Genomic DNA, 22,182 nt, shown 5'->3' with positions numbered 1-22,182 from the left:
TAGGGTAGGTGAGCTAGACAAGCAGTCAGCCCAACACATCCACCAGGAGGAGTCCAACACCGAGCCTGTACCGACCAAAAAAAAAAAAGGAGGGACTTGTTCGTAAAAGGACTGGCTATGATCGTTCCATCTAGAAAGACATTGGATAAGGACACCAGGGTGAGCTGAAGGTATTGCGAGTGAACGCGTGGGAGGATCTCGGGATTGTCGATTGAGCCAGTCAACCGCAAAGTTGAAAGTCCCGTCGAGGGTGCGGGAAGTCGAATTTAGACAGTCGCGTGCGAAACTGGTCGACAAGAGGTGTGGGTGACTATCAAGGTGTCTTGGATGTTGCTTGGTACCCTCCTCTTGGAGTATGCTTCTTCCACTTATGACAGGAATTGGGTTGTCAGCCAGCGTAGGACGTATCTGAGACAGCGATGGGACAGAAGCTGTCCAGGACAATATGTGCAGTGCTGAGACTGGAAACGAACGTGGTTCGGTGGTCTTCGAAGGTGAAAAGAGTGGCAATAGTATGTCGAAACAAATGAACGTGTTCAACAGTCCATTACTGTCAGAATAAGTCGAGGCGAAGAGCGCGTCGCCGTCCAAGAATCAAAGTCAGCATGAACACGACTTTGATAACCCAAGCCGGCCAGGTCCAGGAACCAGGGTTGAGAACGAATGTCGCAGGTTGGGCTGCAGTCAGAGGGAGTAGGAGCCTTTTCCGACAGGAGCACCTGCAAGCCAACAACAAGCCCACGGTTTGACGGATGACGGCCTTGACCCAGGAGGCTGATACAGGTGGCAGGATGCGCGTGCTCGGACGGTTGATACAAGGAAGGGATTGCTGGACCAGCCGAGAAGAATGGCGATCGTGGCTTCTGAAAAACAGCGGAAGCTGAATGAAAGGGACCCTAACCAGCAGTTGCAGTGAGCGCAAGGACGGCTGAACAAGAGACACGTCGAGAAAATGGTGCCCTGTGTGCGTGTGATGATGTGCTCTCGCTCTTGGTGTTAGTGGAGCACATCCAGGTCCAGGATCGAACCAGGGTAAACGCGTGCACCGGATAAGAAGCAGGGTTGACACGCTGAACAAGGTTTGACGGAGATTTCAGAGGGCTGAAGAAGTCTTTGAAGTCGGGCAAAGCCAGCGACACCCCTCGAGGATTTGCATATGAGACCGGGTACGGGTATACCTAGAGCTAGGTACCCACCGCGACGGTCGTTTTGAAGCAAGCGGAAGATAAAAAAGTGGACAGCTTGAAGCAGGCTAACCTGACAAGGCGATGAGGGTGAAGCTAATCAAACAATGCGTGTCAAAAAAGAGTTTTGGCTCGAGATCTTTTGACAGATGCCAGACCTGGGCGGCGAGCAGAGAGAAAACAGTCGACATTAATATCGAAGCCTCAAAGGGCTTCGGAGGGGGGGGAGCGCCTGTGACACGAGGGTACCAGCAATCGAGTCACGGATGACAGGAGAAGAGCGAGTGACGATCACTTGTGCCGGTTACACCGTTGTCAGAGCAATCAAGGAGCAGAAAGCGACGATCTCAGGGCGTCCCGGTGAGCGTGGATGGAAGGATGTCGCAGATGAAATTGTGGCTGGAAACCAAACCAGCGGATGCGGAAGCGGAAGGGAAGGTGGGATAAGAAAAGAGCACAAGACAGAGATTCGAAAGGGGAACCGGAGAGAGACCTAGTCGCCGGGTCGAGTTGGCCAGAGGCCCAGAGCAGAGCGTTCTGTCTACCTAGCGTGTCGCAGATTGATGTGATGGCCGCCCGATTGGGCTGCCAGGAAGGGCACCAAGGCTCCAGTACCCAGTACCCAGTACCGAGTAGACGCAGGTACGATCGACCTTTGTCCCTCCTTTCCTTGGCTCTTTGGCTTTCCCTGTCCATCTCGGGTACTGGGTACTTGCATCGACAAACGGGAGCCTGGGAGGTCTTCGGCGGCTAGCCACGGTGAACCAGAGAAACCAAGCAGGAACGACAGGTCGTGGGCTGTACTGGGTACCCAGTACTTACCCGTGCACAGGACGGAGGATGAGATATCGCCTTCAGAAGGAAAGAGGAGGAAAGAAAGACTGCTGGGGGAAGAGGAAGAGGAAGAGAAAGATCAAGCAACCTCTCTACCTAGCCTCCCCGATTCCGTCGGTCGCGTGCCGTCTCCTGAAATCCAGCATTACCTGTGCTGTCATCGCTGTGCTCCATCGTGATCGCATCATGACTTCAAGCTCGTTCTTCGGATCACACAGTAACATACAGTAGTTGGCCCGCCGGAATATGGAAGCAGCTTGTCGTTTTGGCGTTGTGCTGGTGTGAGCAAAGAGCATTCGGGGCCTTGGTCGATGCCATTGGGCCACCTGAAGAGAGCCGCCTAGGGAACCCTTGTTGGACCGCCCCCTGCTAGTGAGCACCGACATTGCCCCCAACATAAGCCACATGGGGAGGGGCCTCTGGGGGCTGTCGGGAACAACCTTATGGCTGCTTCAAGGCTCAATAAAGCTCGTTCTGAGGCCCAATGAAAAGGGAATACATGGGCCTTGCCCCTGACTGCGAAATTGTCAAGCTCCACTGCCCATCACCATGCTTTTCCCATTCACACCAATGGTGGTCTGGCCCCTGGAGTGCTTTTTTCACTTTTTAAATAAATCCAGTTGTCCCTTGGTTATATTTGTGGTATTCTTGGTCATTCCATAGACTCAACACACCGCCAATGGCGTTGTCTGAAACGCCATCATTCTCCTCCAGTGAGAATTCCACTTGTGTGCTGAAGAGGCTCCTTTTCTATCCTGTATCGGTAGTGTATATACCTTATACTTGAAGTACCATGTACCCAGTACTCTGTATATCTTTCCCATATGTTTTGGAGGCCCCAGTTGTTATCTCCAAATCTCCGTTTGACTTTGAGCCCTGCTTCCCATGAACAGGGTAACATGTAAACAATCATTTCGCACGGACGCGTCTCCCATATGGAATTGTTGTTTTCCAAGACTGGCCCGTCTCTCCACTGTCGTGTTTTTTTGGTGTGTCTAGCGCGTCTGGATTTTCTTCCAGAGTCCCCGCCTCCAGCTTCTGGCCTGACGCCGCCTAATCTGCCGGCAAATTGTTGCCAGACGTCATAACCATAATAGCCCCAGGCTCAACAATAGAAGCGTGCAGGGCTCGCCGCAGTCTCTTCAACCTCGGTGCTCTATTTTGGCCAGCACCAGAGTAATTCCGTACTGCAATTGAGAGATATCAAGGAGCCTTGATCAGCGATGATACGCAGCATCCGCTGCCGTCACATTCGGCTATTGGCCCACTTATCTGTGTGCTGGTACAGTAATTTCGTCTTCTGCCACATGGTTCAAGCGACCCGACGCCTGAGATAGCCGCCTTTTTCGTCCATCTTGCACCTCTTTCACCGATTCGTTTTTCTTCAAGCAGCATCACTACCGTCCTTGTCGGGAAGAGTTGCCCTCTGTTGGTTGCGACATTCGACTTCGGGAGACCCCTCCGGGCTCCAGTCTGACAGAAGAAAGACTCACATAAGACTTCCAACAAGTATTCCGTACATAAGCATGCAATTTCCGATTAGATGGTCTTCTCCACCCGCTTGTGGCCTCATCCTGTCTGTAATGCCGTCAGATATATCTTGATCTCGCCGTATGGGTGGACTTGGTGAGTGTGCGCCCGCTCCTAAGTATGCTGTCCCAGCGACTTGGTCAGTTGGCATGTATACCCAATGAAGATTCAACATATGGGAAATCAAGTTCAGAAAAATTGGACTAGGTAAGTATTTTCGGTCGCTCTTCTTGTGGATCCCTCCAACATATGTACTCGTACTCCGGACGAGAACACATTGCACCTTCCTTCCAGCTTTGGGAGTTGTCGCGTGTTCATTACTCAAGGCTTGAATTCTCAATGATAACAGCGGCCTGGCCCGACACCATGGCCTCTATGTCTGCATGACTGACCCGTAGATATCGATTGTGTGATTAATACCGAGTATCATGAGCCAGTCGAGCAAAGTATCATCACAGGTCGGAACTGAGATATTCGTCGTCGTCGAGTTTTGAGACAAATGTCCTTGGGGAAACCGTTGACACAAGTCTGATGTATCGAATTTACGAGTACTGGGTAGTAGTCCACATGGCGCTCCAGCGGCTGTGAAAATTGTTGTCGCCACTTTGCTTGCTTGTTCTCCGAAGGGCCCCTTTGGAAGAACTGCTCTGCACATTTAGATCGCACGAGCATTGTGAGAGGAAGGTTCCTCTGATCCTGCCGTTGTTAGGGCACAAGTAGAAGGGAGAGAATCGTGCCTGCTCACTGTCCCTGGTGTGTGAAGACTTGTCTTCGTGATGCAATGAATAGTCCTGAGTCGCTTAAGACCTGCTGCGTTGAATCAGTTGAATGACAAGTACGGAGCCGTTCCGTCCCTCTCGGTCCTCCGGTGATATAGATAATCCGATTCCGATGGTCTTGGCCAGCAAGTGCGGAGTTGATGCACCCCGACTTACGAAAGTCATCGCCAAAAAGCCAAAGTTCGCTGTTGCTGCCCCTCCGAGGCTTTCGTTTTGGAAAGACAACCCATCACCACTCTTGTCCACTGTCGCTCTTGCTACAGTGCAAGTTCCTCATTCTCTCCAGCAGAGGCCACAGAGCCCCCCTTGCTCGTTCCCTAGCTCCCCTGCTCCTCCTTGTTGCACTCAGTCAATCTCCATGGTCGCATCTTGGGGGTCGTCACCTGGACCTTTACTTCTCCGTCAAAATGGCTTCTAATTCCGCAGCTAACAAACCGCTCAGGAAGCCATACGCTCGCATAGTTCAGCCGGCACTACCCTTGATTCTGAGCCTGAAGCCTCAGAAGGCAAAGGCGATCACAGTCGAGCGTGAACCCGAGAAGGTAGACCCAGGACCAGCAACCCAGTCACTTACCGACCGTGAAAAGTTTCAGAAAGACACAGAGTCTGTAGCAAATGTGGCCCATTCCGACGTATCTCAGAATGGATTCACTAGAGAGAAAGAAGTGTCTCCATTCACAGGTCAGCAGAGTCCCCCAGACTTTACTCAGTCTCCGCTGACTCGTTACATCAGGCTCAGAACCTGTCACTCCTCAGCCCTCTCACTCTCCTGCGCAAGAACCCACTGCAGAAGCACATGTTAATACTGGGGACGATGAGAAAGAGGTAGACACTTGCGATAACGATGGACAAGCTGGAGGGGATGTCAGATCAGTGACTGAAACAGCGAAAATGGCGCTCAACGAACCTACCATCGAACTGCCAGCAACCGACTCGGACTATGGACATGAAACCGTCACTAGACCAAATGTCAAGTTGCCCGAAATTTTCGGAGGCCCAGCTGGAGAGGATGACAACCGTCAACCAGATTCTGATGTCCCACCTCCAGCGCTCTCAGAAAGAACTGAGCCAACCACCACGTCCAGCTACGCGAACGGGACTGGTTCGTCACAATCGACATTGGACGAGAATGGTACCTTTGCGCTGCAGCCAGAAGAGACTACCCTTGGATATCAAAAAGCGCAACCTTCTGTCTCTTTCAAAGACACTGTTCGTGACGCAACTGTCAATGGCTACCATCAGTTCCCGACCCCAGCCTACGCCCCGCCTGTGACTGTGCCAAGATCGTTCAATACTCTCCCTTCACTTCAGGAACACCTGCTTCTTCTCAACGCAACAAAAGAAGGAGTTGATATCCTTATTCAAGTCAATCCAACCAACGCACAGCCATTTGTCAGCTACTGTCATTCTGTCATTCTCTTCCGCAGCCTGCGCATGCGAAGATTGGCGACTCGTCAACAGCAGGTCAGCAACAATTATCCCAGCAATGTCGTTAGCCTTTATCCCGCTCGTCCTGTTATGGCCCACGCCTTTGAAGCTGCATTGCGCTTCCTTTACTCGGACACGGTCTTGGGAAAGGATTTTTTCGTCCAACCACATCCCGGAGCTGATTTTCAGGCTGTGAGAGTGCACAATCTTGAGTATCTCCTGTCATACTGGGTGTCTGGCCTTGAGCTTGGTGTTGAACCTGTCTCGATATGCGCGGAGAGGCTCCTAGCCAGCTACCTTGACTGGGACATTCTGGAGATCACCTACAAGTATGCTGTGGAGCTTGCTAACTCACCTATGTCATCCCACGGCAAGAACATGAATGGATCAGACTATCTCATCGCCAGCAGCTCCATCATCAAGCTCATCCTTCAGTTCCTGGCCACTCATATTGACATCAAGAATTTCAAACTTGACAGCACGTCCACCACGAGCAATGTTATCCCATCTCGCCTACCTCAACTGGACGATGGCCGCCCTAAACACAATCCGGCACTGGCTTCTATGGTGTTTGGCTCCATGCCTTCGTCAGCAGACATGTCGCCATCGTCTCCACAGTCAGAGATCCTACCCACCGCATCCACCTTTAAAGACACTGTGGCCTCCAACATTCTTTTGAATGTAGACTTTGAGAATCTCAATGTCTTCAACAACTTCATCCAAGCACCCACAATTCGAGACGCCGCTACCACGAAACTCATGGCCGATATTGTGAACGAACGCGAAGGCCGTCGTCAGAAGACGTACAGCTCCCGCGTTTCGAATAAGGAGCGCATGGCAAACTCCGCCGCTTGGGAAGCTGTTGGGTTGAAGGAGTCCATCATCGAGGGGAACGTGCTAAACCGGGAACGTGTGGGATTCCTGATTTCTTCCAAATGAGGTGGGAAAAAATGAGCAGCAGACGCAAAATAATGAAAAATTGCATGGAAATGGCTATGACAGCGTTACAGCAGGCGGGATTCTTTCATGTGTGTATGTGCGTTGTTCTTTTACAGCATAGCACAGGGGATCTACAAAATGGTGGACCTTGGATGGGCATAATGGGCTGGTTAGAAAACATGTACGGCACCGCAATGTCTTTCGAAATGGAGCTTGAGCTGGGCGTGCTTTGGATGAGACCACGGAGAAGAAAAAGGAAAAAGAAATGTGAGCTGCTGGTCAATGTTAGTACGGTGGGATATCGAGTCTATTGTTCCTTCTCCTTCATGCTGCTTACGAGCCTGGGTAAGTGCCACAGAGGGAAGATCTAGTCAGATCTCGCGACTGTTGGGATGGAACAATGAATCGCACTCGACGGCTTGTAATCATATGAAAAAGCAGACAGGCCCTCAAATACATAATTGTCACTTTGAAGTGCACCGGTGAGTAGAATGGGTGAGACGAGGACATCGATGTATGCTTGAGCATGCTGTTCGGACGGTACACAGCTCTTCACTTCCGGCGAGCAAGGGAGTACCAGGACCAGAAGATTGAGCGATGTACAACGGGGTTGGCAATCATTACTCACGGCGACAACAGGATCGACAGTGGGACGGACGGACAAGCTCTTTTCCATCCAAGTATAACATTTCAAACACTGCCTCCTGAACGTCAAGGACGAGAGCCTGATCCCGACGGCGTGCCGGAGACTATGTCCATGGCATCTTGGTCTGCATGCATATCTTCATCATATGGAACATTGGCAGAATTTTGTCCTCCCCTGCGTGATCCCATCCCATTTCCATTTCCATTTCCATTTCCATTGCCGCTTCTAATTCCACTTCCAGTTTCGTCCTCTCCTCCGCCAACGTTCCCGAAGCCAGCGCGACGGGGCCCTTTGGAGTTCCTTTGCACATTCTGTGCTCGTGCATTGGAAGTGTAATGTTGCCGATCCCCTCGGTCGTGTTGCAGCAATGGCGTAAATGTATTCTTCTCCCTCAATCGGTCGATCCAGGGCTTTACGATTGCCCAGGCCAACAGTCCGGCTGTGGCGAAGATGAATATCACGACGACGGTTTCGTCTTTGAGGGAGTCCCGCTCTTTAGAAAGTGAACTTGATTAGTGGGGAATGTATGGAAACATTGAATGGGGCAGAGAAGACAACGTACGGAAACATGTCGTGAAGACATCTTCGTCCCGCGCATTCTTGCAGATCGGCAGGTTATAATCTAGGCAGAAGGCCCGCGTGCAGTCCGCGCAGGTGAGTTTGTGGTGTGGTCGTGAGGGTGCCGCGGGCTCCTTCTCTTTTCCGGATTCGCGGTTGGAATCAGATCCCCCACCCGCCGCCAGTGCGCGCGGAGATCTCATGTCGAGATTATGGATTGCGGAGGCGCTCGTTGAAGAAGGAGGTGGGTTCAACGCAATGATTGTGCTATTGTTGAAGCAGATGCATTTGCAGAAGGATGTTGCTGTGGATTTGGCGCCGAGCGCTGGGCCAACCTGGACGAGGGAGAGGCTGATGAGGGAAAGAAAGAGATTTAAGAGGTTCATGGTTTATGGGCCTCAGGAAGTCGGCAAGCATTGTTCGTCGTGGATACACGTAAGGCAATGTCGAGGTTAATTGAGGTGTACAGTAACTCGAGATTGCATCTTAGTTCAGATACGGTCGAACGTATAGATAGGGCGCAGCAGGAGAGCGCCTCACGTACTGGGTACTTACAGTATCCACGTGTATCATCAACATTGAGCCGAGGCATTTCGATTGACGAAACCTCAGCCATGTCACTCGGATCACTCTTTCCTTGATCGTCTTTGTGCTCTTGCTATCATTAGCGGTCAACTCTATCGTCCCGTTTCCCATCGCAACACGCTCCGATAGGGGCCCAGAAGAGGGTACGATTGGTGCTGAAGGCTCTCGAAGCTCCATTCGCCACGATTGGAATGCTGTGGTCGCGTCAGCCTTGAAGAACATCCCAGACTCTGAGGGCTGACAAGATAGCATACTATGGCAGTTGATCAACTTCCCATCCGCCTTGTGGTGAATGAGCGAGAGTATGAGTTGCTGGGCGGACTCCTGGCGAGACAGTCGTCAAGAGCACGGGGCATCAGAAAGGGCGAATTGGACGAGGGCGGTTCAAATCCCGTTTCTTTCCAGGACAACCACAGAGCAGCTGCTTTTCGCTCTGCATCGCGAGTGTTTATTGTCACCTATGGCTCTCTCAAACTCCTCGGCGCGATCTTAGACCGGCTTGCCGCACGCAGATCGCCAACCGCGACTGGCTCGAGAAAACCCATCGTGGCGTCACATTCGAGAATGGCTCTGTCATTGTCATCACTCCTGTTCTTTCACGCAACACTTTATCGCATCTTTGCCAGACTAAGGCTTCAGCTCCTGCATGAGAAGGTGCGGGGGATCCGAGAGCGGTATCCACGGATCTACGCGACACTTACCTCCCGAATCACCCCAGCTCTTGGAGCCAGTTTGTCGGGTTTCGCTCTGGGCATCTGTCCCGCGGACCAGCTCCGAATCACGATTGCAATCTATGTGGGCTGTCGAGCACTCGAAATCGGATACACGGCCATTGAGCAGACGGCATTGATCAAGAACAAACCGTCGTGGCTGGGGAGTTGGCTGTTATTTGCTCTCGCGCAGGGCCAACTGTTCCACGCGTTTGTGTTCGATCGCGATTGTTTCCCCGAGGCATACGGTTCATTCATTCTTGGATACACTCCGGAATATATTCAGCGTCGACCGGCGAACCTCTCACCCAAGGTTATATGGCCAACACCGGGTAACATCCTGGATGCCCTTGCACGCATGGCACGATTAAGATGGCCCAGCTTTGTTTCGCCAATCCTGCATCCGAACGACCCAAAGACGCTGCCAGCGGGCATTGATCCCGTCGTTTCACCCATCACCTCACGAGCACACCCGGGCATCCAGCATTTGTCGTGTGCACTCATCCACCCTTCGGACCCGTCATGCTTCATGGCATACATTCGGCACATGCTGATTTCATTCCCGCAACTGGCGAAGTTCTTTACCGAGTACTACGGAGCGCTGGCATTGCTGCGGCTGAGGAAGATGATCAAAGCACCACTGGCGTCGCTCAACGCGTTATCCGAAGCTGTTTTGAGGTCCACAATAGCTGTGTCGGGGTCGATTGGGGCAGCCTGGGGAAGCATTTGTTTGTTCCAGGCCATCTTACCTCGCTCATTTCTACCACAACTCCGATTCTTCCTCGGGGGATTTTTGGGCGGCATGTTCCAAGTTTTTGACCAAACGGGAGCCGGGCATGCCAATTCTTTATATGCTGCGCGAACAAGTGTTGATTCCCTATGGAAAGTGGGGGTCAAACGCCGATGGTGGAAGGGCATTCGAGGAGGCGACGTGTGCGTGTTTGTTGCCTCGTTGGCACTTGTCAATGTGATATATGATTTGGGGAAAGAGACTGCAGCGGGGCAGGATCGAGCGATGATGTTGATCAAGGTGCTGAGGGGAGAGGCTGAGCTTGGGCTACGGAAGAAAAAGGAGAAGGCACGATGACGGACGAAGGCGATGATAAAGTGATTTTCTCCTAATGACAGCGTGACAAGGCTGGACGATGTACCCAGCACCAAGGACAAGTACTTGTAGACAAGGCTGCCAGGGACCTCTGCTTCTATACCGCATCGGGCAAAGTCTAGCCAATATTATCATTCCCCGGCGGCGCTTTCGGCGACTTGGGTTGTTTTTGAGACGAGTTAGTTTCGGGAGTCGGAGTGGGCTCTTGCGTCAGTGCCTCGACGACAACCTTGGGACAACCTCCACAAGCTGTGACCCAGCAAGATACTGCCGGCAGTCGTGTCATGATGACCCCCGCCATCCAGTCGAGACCCCTCTGGTGCCATTTTCGCTGGTTGTACAGGGACAGCATCCAGGAAGCATCAAAACAAGGTACGAGAGTCTATCATATGGAACGGGGTGGTCGGCGCCTCTGGGACATCCATGACTGGTGCAAGGCACTTGCCAGCATCAACAATCTCAACCCTCCCAACCCGACTCGCCGGCTACCCACTTGAATGGACCTACATTGGGAGGCACCCACTTAAAAAACTTGCTCATGTCGATAGAGCCCTGGAAAAGACTCCATATCTCACCGAATGGGTGTCTAGCACAGGGAGCCCTTTGGCACTGTGCACTTGTACTCCGTACCTGCTCTACGATCCCTGCTGTTGATGGCCGTCGAACGATGGCTGCTGGATAGGCCGATCTGTCGATTGATTTCCCTACATTAGCATTACCACTTCCTAATACTTGTAGTGTCACCTGGGCCTTGCATTTTTTTTCTCAGACTAGCGGCGCGTGAGGCGCAGAAAACTGTCGATGCCCGGGCAAATCACGATACGGGATTCAGCTCCGGGTTGCCGCTATCTCAGCCGATCTGTGGCCGTCCCGCCAATCAGACAGCGTCTTGCTGCTCACCGCCCGGAAAAGTGCGGGCGGTGAGCGAATTGCCCCCCAGCAATCCAGCTAATGCGGGGCTTGGCGGCATCTACTCGGTACCTAAAGAAGCCTAAAGAAGTATTACCTCGTCCTGTATCCATTTCCCCATCAGATCCATCTGGTTGCTTGCACACAAACCGCAGAAACCGCCCGGTCTCGCCACTGCCTGAATGTTCACCAGCGATCAAGAGTGTCTTGTGTACCGAGTAAGGTGATGTTGTCTCGTATGACTCGTTGGCAGCAAAAAGGCCTGCCGCATCTCGACTGTTGTCCCACATAAATGTTGAATATTGAACCCTTTCACGCCTTGGTCAACCCTACGGAAGGGACCTCCGCCCAAGAGTCCCAGTCAACTGCGGTGGCTGCCAGTCTGTCACGCCTCCACCTCACCGTCTTTGCTTTTCTCTTTCCTTCCCTTCATATTCCTTCTTGATTTACTTGATCATTCCCGCTGCTCTTCTCGCCTCTCTACTCGCTTCTCTCTTCTCCCTCTGCTCCACCATCTACCGCTTCAACTGCTGTGTCGTGCACCTACTGTCTTGCTTCGATGGTAGCGTCTGTGCAGGTTCGCCATTAGCCAACATTCTCCATTGACTGACCGGTGCTGCGACTCAAAAGGTCGCGGACGGGAGGACAGGTCGTAAGACTTTGGGCAAATTCAAGGATGATGCGACTTACACGGTCAAAGAATCAATCTCCCTCCGCCGACGCCTTCCCTACAGGTCAATTTCTCGTTCTAGGTAAGTTCACAGCCTCGCTTTTGACCCCCCCGCGGCGGATTCCGTGACTACTTGGCTGACCACTCATGACAGCAATATGTCGTCTAGCCGAGCCCGTCGCCATCACCTCCATTTTCCCCTATGCCTGGCTTATGGTCAAGCAGTTCGGAATGGCTGACCCCTCCTTCTGGGCAGGCGTCCTCATTGCCTCCTTCTCCCTCACCGAAGCTCTCTGCTCTTTGCTATGGGGAGGGCTCTCGGATCGCATAGGCAGAAGGCCGGTTTTACTGTTCGGCTGCTTTGGGACCATGATATCACTTTTGGTTGTTGGCTTTTCCACAAACTTTACCATGGCTCTTGCGGGAAGAGTCCTTGGCGGGGCGCTCAATGGGAATATTGGTATGTCAATCCACATCTTTGCCTCCAGGACGGTCGGGGGCTGACGCGCTGGTAGGCGTGATACAAACCGTGGTCGGGGAACTCACCACCAAGCCAGAGTGGGAGCCCAAGGCATATGCCATCATGCCGTTCGTATGGGCCATTGGTACCATTATTGGACCTGCAATCGGCGGGATTTTTGCAGACCCTGCAGCTTCTTTCCCAGATGCCTTTTCTAAACAGGGGCTTTTTGGTCATTTCCCTTGGCTTCTCCCGAACCTCATCTGCGCTTCGCTCATGCTCATTAGCATCCTCAACGGCTATTTCTACCTGAAAGAGACCCATCCCGATCTCGGCGGGGCCGACGATTCCTGCCTCTGCCAGAACATTGCCGAACGGACCCGCGTGATCACCGCCGCGGGCGCTACTGCTGACAATGCTGTTGATCTAAGGCAGGAATCATACGGGACATTCAACGAAATCGATGTCCCCAAAAATGATCAATGGCAGCTCCACACTGATGGAACCTCTCGCGAACCCTCCATAAGCGAGAAAGCATCCCAAAAATGGCTTACCAAGAAGATCGTGATGCTGACGTTGGCTCTCTCGATCTACACGTACCATTCGATGTGCTATGATCATCTCCTTCCCATCTTCTATCAGGATAAGGCCGTCAACCAAATCTCCATTGCGGCTAGCGGCCTGGTGGACATCCCGGGCGGCCTCGGGCTGTCCACTAGAGACGTGGGAGTCATCATGTCGGTCAACGGCGTGATCGCTTTGTTCATTCAAGCTGTTACTTTCCCCTTCGCCGCCGAGCTTCTTGGTGTTTGGCGAGTTTTTGTTCTTGTCACCATCTTGCATCCAGTGGCGTTTTTCATCGTCCCATATTTGGCACTCCTTCCCTCAAACCTGCTCTACCCAGGTATTTACACCTGCCTGACGATCCGAAACTTCCTCTCCCTTCTCGATTATCCGGTAATTTTGATTTTACTCAAACAGGCGAGTCCGTCTCCTGCCTGTCTGGGACGCATCAATGGCCTAGCCGCTTCGGCTGGTGCCGCTTGCAGGACTGTGGCACCGCCTATTGCGGGTTTATTGTATGAATGGGGCTCGAATATCGGGTTTACTGGTCTGGCGTGGTGGTGCGCGGGTTTTGTTGCTATCATTGGCGTTTTCCAGTTGTGGTTCGTTCCAAGGGAGAGGAACGAGTCGGCTGTGGTCAAGTCAATTGTCCCATGTATGGAGAACTCGACCGGAGAACGCGTCTCGGACGTGGTTGATGTTACTGTGGTTGGCGACGAAGAATGTGCCTAACTTGAAGTTTTTGTGTTAGAAAGATACCACTGAATTTGAGACTGGCAGAGGGTGTTGGACGGGCAGGTACAGTACGAGGTTCTGGTCGGGAATAACGGGACAGGGGAGTTAACCAAGGGTTTTGGCCGAACCCTGACTGTGGCGTTTGCGGATGAAGCTGGCCGGAACAATTCACCTGGAGCAATGGCTTGTGCGGTACATGGGAACATGACGGATACGGCGTGGGATACAGGACAGCCATACAAGTAGAATGATAACCAGATCAGGCGCATGGGAGAGAGATATTGGCGACAATTGTAACAACAATCCAAACCGTCAGAGCCTCGTTGGCGCCCATGTCGACTTGCCCGCTTTCTAGTGTCCGTCTGACAGGTCGAGTTCCTCCCCGACAACGCTTCAAAGTTGTGAAAAGCTGTATGGATAAATCTTGTCAGACGCCGACATTTTTCTTATTGTTCCTCGCTTGTTGTTGCCAAATTTAGCGTCTGTGATGCGCCGGGATTCTATCCAAGTTTCAAGTTTCAAGTTTCGAATTTCGAGTTTCATTCCCCACCGCCACCAAACATCAACAACAACCAAGCGTCTTGCTAGCGAGCCGCTCGCTCGACGACCTGTCGATCCGCTGAACAAGCGACGCGCAGTCCACTGTCAATCAAGTCTCTCGCTGGGATTCATTCTGCAACAATGCATCATCGTCACCCTGCAGTTTACAGGGTACAATGGTACCGTATCTTGCCGCCTGCGCCGCAACTGGCTACCCATGCGAGCTGCTTCCTTGATATCGCATCGCCAGACACCTTGATCAAAGAGACGTCTTATCAGGCAAGTATCAACTGTGATGGCTTTAGGTCAATCTTGTTTCCAATGTATTTCTCCCCCCCCCCCTCCCCCCCTGTTTCTTCCATTTTTTTTAATTTTTTTTTGGGATCTTGAATGCAGTCCCTTTTCCCCGTTATTTGATCCGAGACCATCGCTTTCTTTGCTTCTTTCAGCATCGCAGCTCTCGATTTCAGAGAACCCTATTGCCATTTCTTGTCGGTGTGAGCTCTATATTGTATTCAAACAAGCATGTTCGATAGAAGGAGGACGGAGGGCGAGCGGACTGCTCGTCCTTCACTCTCGACTATCCATTCTGCGGAGAGCCAAGAACGGAATGATACGGTACCAACGAGGCCAGCGGAGCCGGTTCATGCCACAACGCGAAGTTCACACTCCCTTGAACGCAAGGATCAAAGCAAACGCCTAGCCTTAAGCCGGTCCAAACCACTATCGTCCAAACCTACCCTTACCCGTGTACCCTCCATCCAAACACGATACATGGAGATGCTGTTACACCTAGACCGAATCCCTCGGCTATACAATATCATGGCGAGCCTCTTCACTTGGATTATTCTTGCCGGCTTTCTGGTTGTTCCTGGCACCTTCACCACTTTCAAAGAGTCCAAGGCGTTTCAGGATGCTGACAACGACAGCGACAATGAAGTCACACATGCAATTGTTCATTCGATTGCCAATATCGGCCTGCTGTGGCTTGCTGGAGCGTTTTGTGTCGGCGGCACTTTGGGATGTCTCTGGCTGTGGTTTCGCTGGCGCAAAAACTACGTCTGGCTGATAAACCGCATCTTTTTGTGAGATCCTCATTCTCGGTCAAAGGAACACTGACTGACAGGTTGATGACAGACCAGTCACGATGAACTCTGTCGCCGGTTTGATCACCACTCTCGTTAACGTCTACACGGCCCAGCACGGTGTATGGAGTGTGACGGCAAAGATCACCGCCATTGTGACGGGGTCTTGCGTTGGCGTTGCGGGTCTCCTTTTCGGCTGCTACAATTTCTGGATATTGCGCAGGGTCCAGAAGGTGCATGAGAGAGAAATGGGCCTCAACGCTCAGCACGAGGACGAGACGCTGGTTCAAAAGGTGAAAAGAAAGGCTCATGAGCCTCCATTGCAGCCCGGCAGCGTGGTTTGATGTCAGATCGTCTCTTGGATCCTAATGCCCATCTTAGCAGAGTCCGATGCTCTCAAAGCCAGCGCTCCCCTTGATTGCACCTTACCACTACTAATTCTATCGCAACTGACCCAAAATGTGCCAGTCTTCCTCGTTCTTTCCTTCAGACTGGCAAGGCGGAAGAAGCCCAATCTCTCAATCCTTTCACTTACCACTCTTCATCTCCCTTCATTATTAACCTTCGTTCCCTAACCACCTTTTTGCCGTCTCTCACGCATCCCTAGCATCTTTCGTTCAGCATATCACTACACACATCGAACCTATGACTAGAATGGCAACCTCTATAACCAAGTCTACAGTCCGCAGCGCTGCACGTCGAGACCGTCGAGCCAGACGTGGGCCTCGACGGCGTGAGTCCCAAATGCCACCGCTGGAGGCACACAATCAGCGAGGCCCGAAAAGAAGAAAGCTGCGTGACCACGACTCGTTGAGCCTTGGCAACTGCTACTATGATTGTGAGGATCGAGGATACCATCTTGATCCCGACGTTCGCGTCGGCCTTGAAGCCCCCCACGACGGTATGATTGATTCTTCTATAGTGTTAACTCCTAGCTAACTCTGCATATCAACAGACCGTTATTGGCTTCCAGAAGGCGAACTTACCGATCCTACGGCAAGCGAAGAAGAGCTATTTCCGTGGCTCGAATACTACTCTGCTGGAACGATTGAAAGTCCGGAGCTCCCAACATTACCGGCAACGTGGAAAACAAGCGGCATCTTCACGAGAAAGGAAACTCGACGCCCTCCTCAAATCGACTTACTCACAGATTCTGTCTCCTCTCTGCTGCCTTCCATCCCGGCTACCACGAATGCGACACCCATAATCAAGATCCCGGGCTGTCATTTGGAGTCTTCAATGAACAGACACCTCCCAGAATACTACTCAGACTACCTGAATGATGTCGGGATTCCGAGTCCTCTGCTGTACCACAACTCACAGCTCCAGTACGTTCCTCCATCCGATGATGCTCGGCCAAACTGGAGTAATCCGTGCTTCGAATTTGCCTACGGTCAACAAAAGCTAGAACCCGACTTCACTAGTTACCGCCCTACTGCGGGCGGCTCTATTCAGGCTGAACGTGCAGGTCTCCCACGTCGCGAAAGTTTAGGCTTTGCTCTTTGCACGGCAGCATCATCCAGACACAAACCAGAAGCAAGTCACATCTCAGACGAGAGTCATGATTCATCAACCCATGGGGATCTTCCTTCTTCACCGGTGGATTGCCCCGACTCTCGAGGAGCAACAGGGAATATCCAATATCACTCAAGTACGGGCGACGTCGACAATGCCCAGTTATTCACCTCCGATGGCCCTGAGCCCTTCTGGTATCATGATTATCTAAAACGGCGGAACTCGCGACGGAAAGAAGCAAATGTGCCTCGTGATGTTGGCCTCTACGCTGCCGACTCCGCCCTGCCGTCAAGATGAGTTGGCAGTCGATGGCAGCATCAACAGAAACACCGTTCAGTCTGAGGCAAATCAAGCTAGCAGCAATTGGGAGCAAACGCGGGAATGTTTACTGTCATCTCCCGAGCTGATTGACAAACCTCCGCCGCGGTCTATTCCAGACGCAGTAGTGGCAGCAATTCGTGCAGTCCGCAGGAGCCGTGAGGCGCAGGCAACTCGACCGTCTCCAAGTCGCAAAGAAGACAGATCCACCTCCGGCGATGCACAGTCTGGTGCAACAGCCAAGGTCGCATTTTTGCCGTGCACGGATTTGGTCCCAGCACGACTGTACCAACATCAATTCGTCGCGTGGCCCCCGTCAATCTCCGCTGCCAATATCACCGAGAAACTCGATGACATTTCTGCCGTCCTCAAAGCGATAGACTGGCTGGACGAATTGGATATGCTGAAACCGCATGCTGGTGGCAAGCCGGGTCTATCTGCTCCCTCGCTGCGACCTGATGGACATGAATCCGACTCGAGCACCGATCTTTTCACCCCGGAAGCTACCTCGAGTCCAGTCTCTACTGTCCCAATAGAGTGTCACGGCGCGCTGTTGGTCGAACAAGCAGACTCAGGAAGATACGATGGAGGATTCTTCACTGACGATGAACGTTATTCGGAGGTCGGCTTCCTGGACGAAACCCTCTGCGAGGAGGACTGGGCCAATTGGGAGTGGGATTTTGAGGAGGATGTGGATGAAAGGATCGGGCTCTTTGCCACCGAGTGGGAGGCAGCAAGTGAGGAACGCATTCTATGAATGTGTGGGATTCAGACGATGAATCCTGGTGCTCAGAGAGATTGACTTGTACCAAGAATGGCAATGCCTCCAAGGACAAGATGACGGTTAGACTGTATATTTCGTGCTGGCGGCGGCCGTTGGACTCACACTTATAAGCAGCATACAATCAAGATTGCTCGGAAGAGTGGGACTTTCCTGCTTCCTTACTCCTACATATTTGTTCCTTAGTTCCATGTCCTTGTTCCTAGCGCGCATCACTTCGTTCCCGCTCCAAAGCTTTCTCCACCTCCCGTGGCAAATCGTACGCGAGCAACTCCTCATTGTAGCTATCGCGGAACCACGTCATGAGGTAGATGACGAGGTACATGGCCCACTCGGCAACGACGCCCATGTCGCCTTTCATACGGGACATTTTCTGCGAGCGCGTGTAGATGGCGTGGACGCGGGGCTTGCGCAAGGTTTCGAAGGCGTCGAGGGCGCGCTGGAGCGACGCGTGGACGTGAGTGTCGGCGTCAGTGTCGGCGTCTTGGTCTTTGCCTTTCCTTTTGCCTTTGCGCATGTCTGCGTCTGCGACTGGGTCTGCGTCCGGCCCGGCGGTAGCAGGGGGCCCAGCGCTACTACGTGCCACAGCACCTGCACCAGCACCAGCACCAGCACCAACCCCCGGCGCCGACGAGGACGAGTCCGGGGATGACGGTGACGACGCCGCCGACAAGTAATGTCCTAGAAACAGGGCCAGGGCCTCTGCGTCCTCGAGCGCCTGGCACGCGCCCTGCCCGCTCGACGGCTGCAGCGCGTGCGCGGCGTCGCCGACCAGCACGGCGCGGCCGCGCGATGACCACGAGGGCAGCTCCGGGGTCGTCCAGGTCGGGTATGCTGCGTCGAGACCTTTTCCTTTTCCTTTTCCTTTTCCGTTCAATAGGAGGTTGTCATCGTCGGCGGCGGTGGCGGTGGCGGTGGCGGCTGCGGGGTTGTGTTTCTTCTTCTTCTTCTCTTGTTGCTGCTGTTGCTTTGCGGCGGTGGCGGTGTCCTGTTCCACAAAGGACAAGATCGCCTGGATCGTCGGGTTGTGCCATTTCGCGTGGCGGCCGAGCAGGGCGGCCAGGGCGAGCGGCTTGTTGAACTCCGTGGGTTTGCGGGTTACGTTCGTGCTCGGGACCGTGCTCATGTCTGTGGCCGAGGTTGTGTTCAAGACCCCGGCTGCTGGAGATGGAGACGGAGATGAGGAAGCCGAGGCCGAGTATGGAAATGGCGTCGGGCTGGAGAATGTCGACCACCATCCTGCCAGGGGCCCCGGTGCGGAGAGCGGCGGAGGCAGGTTTATTGATGAAGTGGTCTCTGCGCTTCTCGTCGCTGTGTCATTGTTGGACAACGAGATCGGCGATGTGGATGATGTCAAATATCCGTACCCGAAGAATCCATTCGGTCCGAACACGACGGCCATGGTGCCTGGCTTGTGGCCTGTAGCTTCCAGCACGGACGAAGGCACAAAGCCGCCGACGCCGACGAGGCCTTCGTAGTGTGGCGATATGTAGTCCGTCTGGGTGGCTTTTGCGTCTGCGGAGCGTCCGGACTTGAAGATCGGGATACGGAAGTATGAGACGACGGTTCGCAGCCAGCTCGGGGTTCCTTCTCTTGTCTGGCTAGTAGTAGATCGCCTCTTGCGATTCTGTGCATCCGCATTCGTCTTGCCCTCGCCCGTGCCAAACATCGCCCGCCTCAAAACACTTCTCAGTCCATCCGCTCCAATGACAAGGTCGGCTTCTTCTCGGGAGCCATCTTCGAACTTGACGACATTGCGTGTCTTTCCATCGCCGATAACCACGTCGACGACTTTTTTGTGGACGACCACGTCGGGAGAGTCTCTCAGGACATGATCGCGCAGGATCTCCCAGCACGATTGGCGCGCGATCATGATGGCGTGGTATCGACACGGATCTTGAGCTGCGGTCATCGGACCTTCTGACTGTCCATGTTTGCGTGGGGCTGGCCTTTCAGCAACTCGTGCGAGATTGACCTCGACAAGAGTGAATCCTCTTGCTGTGCTGATTTCCCATCGCTCAATGGGATGGCCGTGAGTAGCCATTTGCTCGACCATGCTCGACCGCGCACTCCGGACGTCCCCTTGATAATCCACGGGTTCGCCCAGGCGAGCCAGGACATTCAATCCATTGCGCGAAATACCAATGGCGGACCCAATTGCTTGAGGGGTGAAGATTGGTTCGGTCTCAGAAGCGGGGAGCGGGTCGGTGGTTGATCCGTCCACGTTGTCACCGGTGGTGGGATTCGTCAGCGAGCCACTGAAGCTGGATTGGCGGATGTCGTATGCTTCGTAGATTTTGATCTCATACCGTTCTTCTTGGGATGAGAGAGTTGGGTTGGAGAGGAGCAGATGTTTACGCAGGAAAAGATAGGTGCTGAGACCTGAGATGCCGGCACCGATGATGATGATCCTGGCCATGGCTTGATGGGGGTTGTGAGCGAAGACACAGGGGATGAAGAGACACCTACCTGCATGTCAACAGTCGAGGTTTGCTGAAGCCATGGATACATTATATAGACATTTTGCCCGGCCAGGTCTTGCAATCTAAGGGGGAATTCGAAAATGCCGGTGCCTATGTCTTGTGAAGGTAAAACGTAACGCCATGCGCTAGATGGTGCAGCGCACAGCACCAACCCCGAAGTTTGACTCTCAAGAAGCAATAGCAATTGATAGGCAGGTGTCTTGAAAAGGAGCGACAAAGAGCAATCGTTGATGCCTGGATGGAATGAGTGTGATTGGTGAAGGGCGAAGCCACGGCGAAGAATACGTCGGATTCCGAGATATCGCACTAGCCGAATTAGGACTGGACGATTTGATATTGAGCTAGGACGAATATGGAAGGATAACAAGACCTGGCAGCATCCTGACCAACGAGTCGACAGTCCAACAATCTCCAATACCACCTCCGTTCTAACTTGTCTAACCTAAGCCACATGCCTCTCGAGTCAACATGCGCCTAGAACTCATTCATCAACACCCACATAATCTAGAGCTCAGCAGTGTAGATCGCCGCACCATCCGAAGCGTTCCCCAGCGAGTGTGCGCCGCAACACGCAGAGACATTCCATTATCTGACGAACACCATCGAGGGCATTGATCCATGTGGCGCGTTTCGGAACGAAGAATTCATTTTCACCTTGGATGTTGTCGATGACATCGATGTCGTCCACAATGCCTGCCTGAATCACTCGCATCCCGTCAATCTCTCCAAAGGCGTCACCGTATCGCCACATTGTGGTACCCATCACCCGACTCGACCAAAACTTCGACATTACCAGACTTTATGTTTGTGCAGCAGCGAATAGCGAAGAGAAAAGAATTGACCGGCACTCACCACAATCAGGACAAAAGCAACTGGTGATTGTCTTTCCACTGTCTGCAGTCTTCGAGATCTCTTTTGGGGTACCTGAGATTCCTCTGAAATTGGCACTAGGCATGACGAAGCTGTTGCTGTACATGCTTCTGGTGTAGCGGCGATAATTGTCACAGTGACAAAGGGCCTTCAAAATGGTCACGGTCACTATTCTTTTCAGCTCCACCCTTTCTATTGGGCTGGTAGACCCAATCTGCCCTTCTGATGGCCGTGGCCGAGGAAATGGACGATATGCACTTCAGACTTTACGGTCCGTACGAGCTCGCCGGTATATTCGATCCTGATGTTTCCGCAATAGCAGTCGCCGGTCGGCACATTCCAGGGTGTTGGCGGTCCAAACGAGAATGCTTTGGGAAACACAGTTTTTGGATCGCGAAGATGAAAGAATACGCAGCAGGACTCGAGCGAGGTGAATGCGGTGGAATCTAAGATGACCTTTGATCTTTCGTTCGGCGACTGTTGTATCGGGCAAAGACGCGAAAGAAAATCTTGCATATATGGGCTGCCTACCTACCCACGCGGTCATCATCTGTGGTATTTATGCTACCCATAGACCTGCCTGAGAAACCAACTCGCCCTCTGAGGCATATGCCAGCACAGAGCACGCTGCGGCTGTGATATGACTAACAAGGCTCTAACCCAGCAAGGCATTGTTTGACTTGGAGGCGAAAGGCGCCATAATAACTAACACTAACCAGACACGGCATTTGATTTGAAAAACTATTAATACTTGTTGAAGTGGTCAGGGTGCTTGCTGGGTTTGCGGTGGTTTTTTTTTTTACGGAACGTACGGAGGACTAGCGGCTAAGAGTAAAGTACAAAGAATAGGTAACCCACGTCATGATACATCGCATGCAATCGTAACGGCGAGGCGAGGCGAGGCTGACGACAGCAGGGTCCAGTTCCCTCCCACCGCCACCACCGTGTACGGAG

At 52.7% G+C, this 22,182-nt stretch overlaps 8 protein-coding genes across 8 annotated transcripts; 5 read left to right on the top strand and 3 right to left on the bottom strand.

Moving 5' to 3' along the window:
* Positions 1-4,734: 4,734 nt before the first annotated feature.
* A1O5_07816 (uncharacterized protein) lies at positions 4,735-6,694 on the top strand (the record flags this gene model as incomplete). Its single annotated transcript, XM_007748404.1, has 2 exons — positions 4,735-5,008; positions 5,061-6,694. 2 exons carry the CDS (start codon positions 4,735-4,737, stop codon positions 6,692-6,694), a joined length of 1,908 nt encoding a protein of 635 aa, XP_007746594.1.
* A 711-nt stretch (positions 6,695-7,405) lies between these two features.
* On the bottom strand, positions 7,406-8,284 carry A1O5_07815 (uncharacterized protein; the record flags this gene model as incomplete). The annotated part of the gene is made up of 2 exons (XM_007748403.1): positions 7,406-7,833; positions 7,903-8,284. 2 exons carry the CDS (start codon positions 8,282-8,284, stop codon positions 7,406-7,408), a joined length of 810 nt encoding a protein of 269 aa, XP_007746593.1.
* Positions 8,285-8,738: 454 nt separating this feature from the next.
* Positions 8,739-10,280, top strand: A1O5_07814 (uncharacterized protein; the record flags this gene model as incomplete). Its single annotated transcript, XM_007748402.1, has 1 exon — positions 8,739-10,280. The coding sequence occupies one exon, from the start codon at positions 8,739-8,741 to the stop codon at positions 10,278-10,280; it is 1,542 nt and encodes a 513-aa protein (XP_007746592.1).
* A 1,606-nt stretch (positions 10,281-11,886) lies between these two features.
* On the top strand, positions 11,887-13,633 carry A1O5_07813 (uncharacterized protein; the record flags this gene model as incomplete). Its single annotated transcript, XM_007748401.1, has 3 exons — positions 11,887-11,959; positions 12,032-12,337; positions 12,393-13,633. 3 exons carry the CDS (start codon positions 11,887-11,889, stop codon positions 13,631-13,633), a joined length of 1,620 nt encoding a protein of 539 aa, XP_007746591.1.
* Positions 13,634-14,950: 1,317 nt separating this feature from the next.
* On the top strand, positions 14,951-15,605 carry A1O5_07812 (uncharacterized protein; the record flags this gene model as incomplete). The annotated part of the gene is made up of 2 exons (XM_007748400.1): positions 14,951-15,261; positions 15,314-15,605. The coding sequence occupies 2 exons, from the start codon at positions 14,951-14,953 to the stop codon at positions 15,603-15,605; spliced, it is 603 nt and encodes a 200-aa protein (XP_007746590.1).
* A 400-nt stretch (positions 15,606-16,005) lies between these two features.
* A1O5_07811 (uncharacterized protein) lies at positions 16,006-17,851 on the top strand (the record flags this gene model as incomplete). Its single annotated transcript, XM_007748399.1, has 3 exons — positions 16,006-16,162; positions 16,217-17,063; positions 17,101-17,851. 3 exons carry the CDS (start codon positions 16,006-16,008, stop codon positions 17,849-17,851), a joined length of 1,755 nt encoding a protein of 584 aa, XP_007746589.1.
* A 226-nt stretch (positions 17,852-18,077) lies between these two features.
* On the bottom strand, positions 18,078-20,294 carry A1O5_07810 (uncharacterized protein; the record flags this gene model as incomplete). The annotated part of the gene is made up of 1 exon (XM_007748398.1): positions 18,078-20,294. One exon carries the CDS (start codon positions 20,292-20,294, stop codon positions 18,078-18,080), a length of 2,217 nt encoding a protein of 738 aa, XP_007746588.1.
* A 575-nt stretch (positions 20,295-20,869) lies between these two features.
* A1O5_07809 (uncharacterized protein) lies at positions 20,870-21,109 on the bottom strand (the record flags this gene model as incomplete). Its single annotated transcript, XM_007748397.1, has 1 exon — positions 20,870-21,109. One exon carries the CDS (start codon positions 21,107-21,109, stop codon positions 20,870-20,872), a length of 240 nt encoding a protein of 79 aa, XP_007746587.1.
* Positions 21,110-22,182: the final 1,073 nt, after the last annotated feature.

The sequence above is a fragment of the Cladophialophora psammophila genome (genome assembly GCF_000585535.1).
Source record: "Cladophialophora psammophila CBS 110553 chromosome Unknown aczJe-supercont1.12, whole genome shotgun sequence".
NCBI lineage: Eukaryota > Fungi > Ascomycota > Eurotiomycetes > Chaetothyriales > Herpotrichiellaceae > Cladophialophora > Cladophialophora psammophila.
This window is presented reverse-complemented; position numbering and strand designations above follow the sequence as displayed.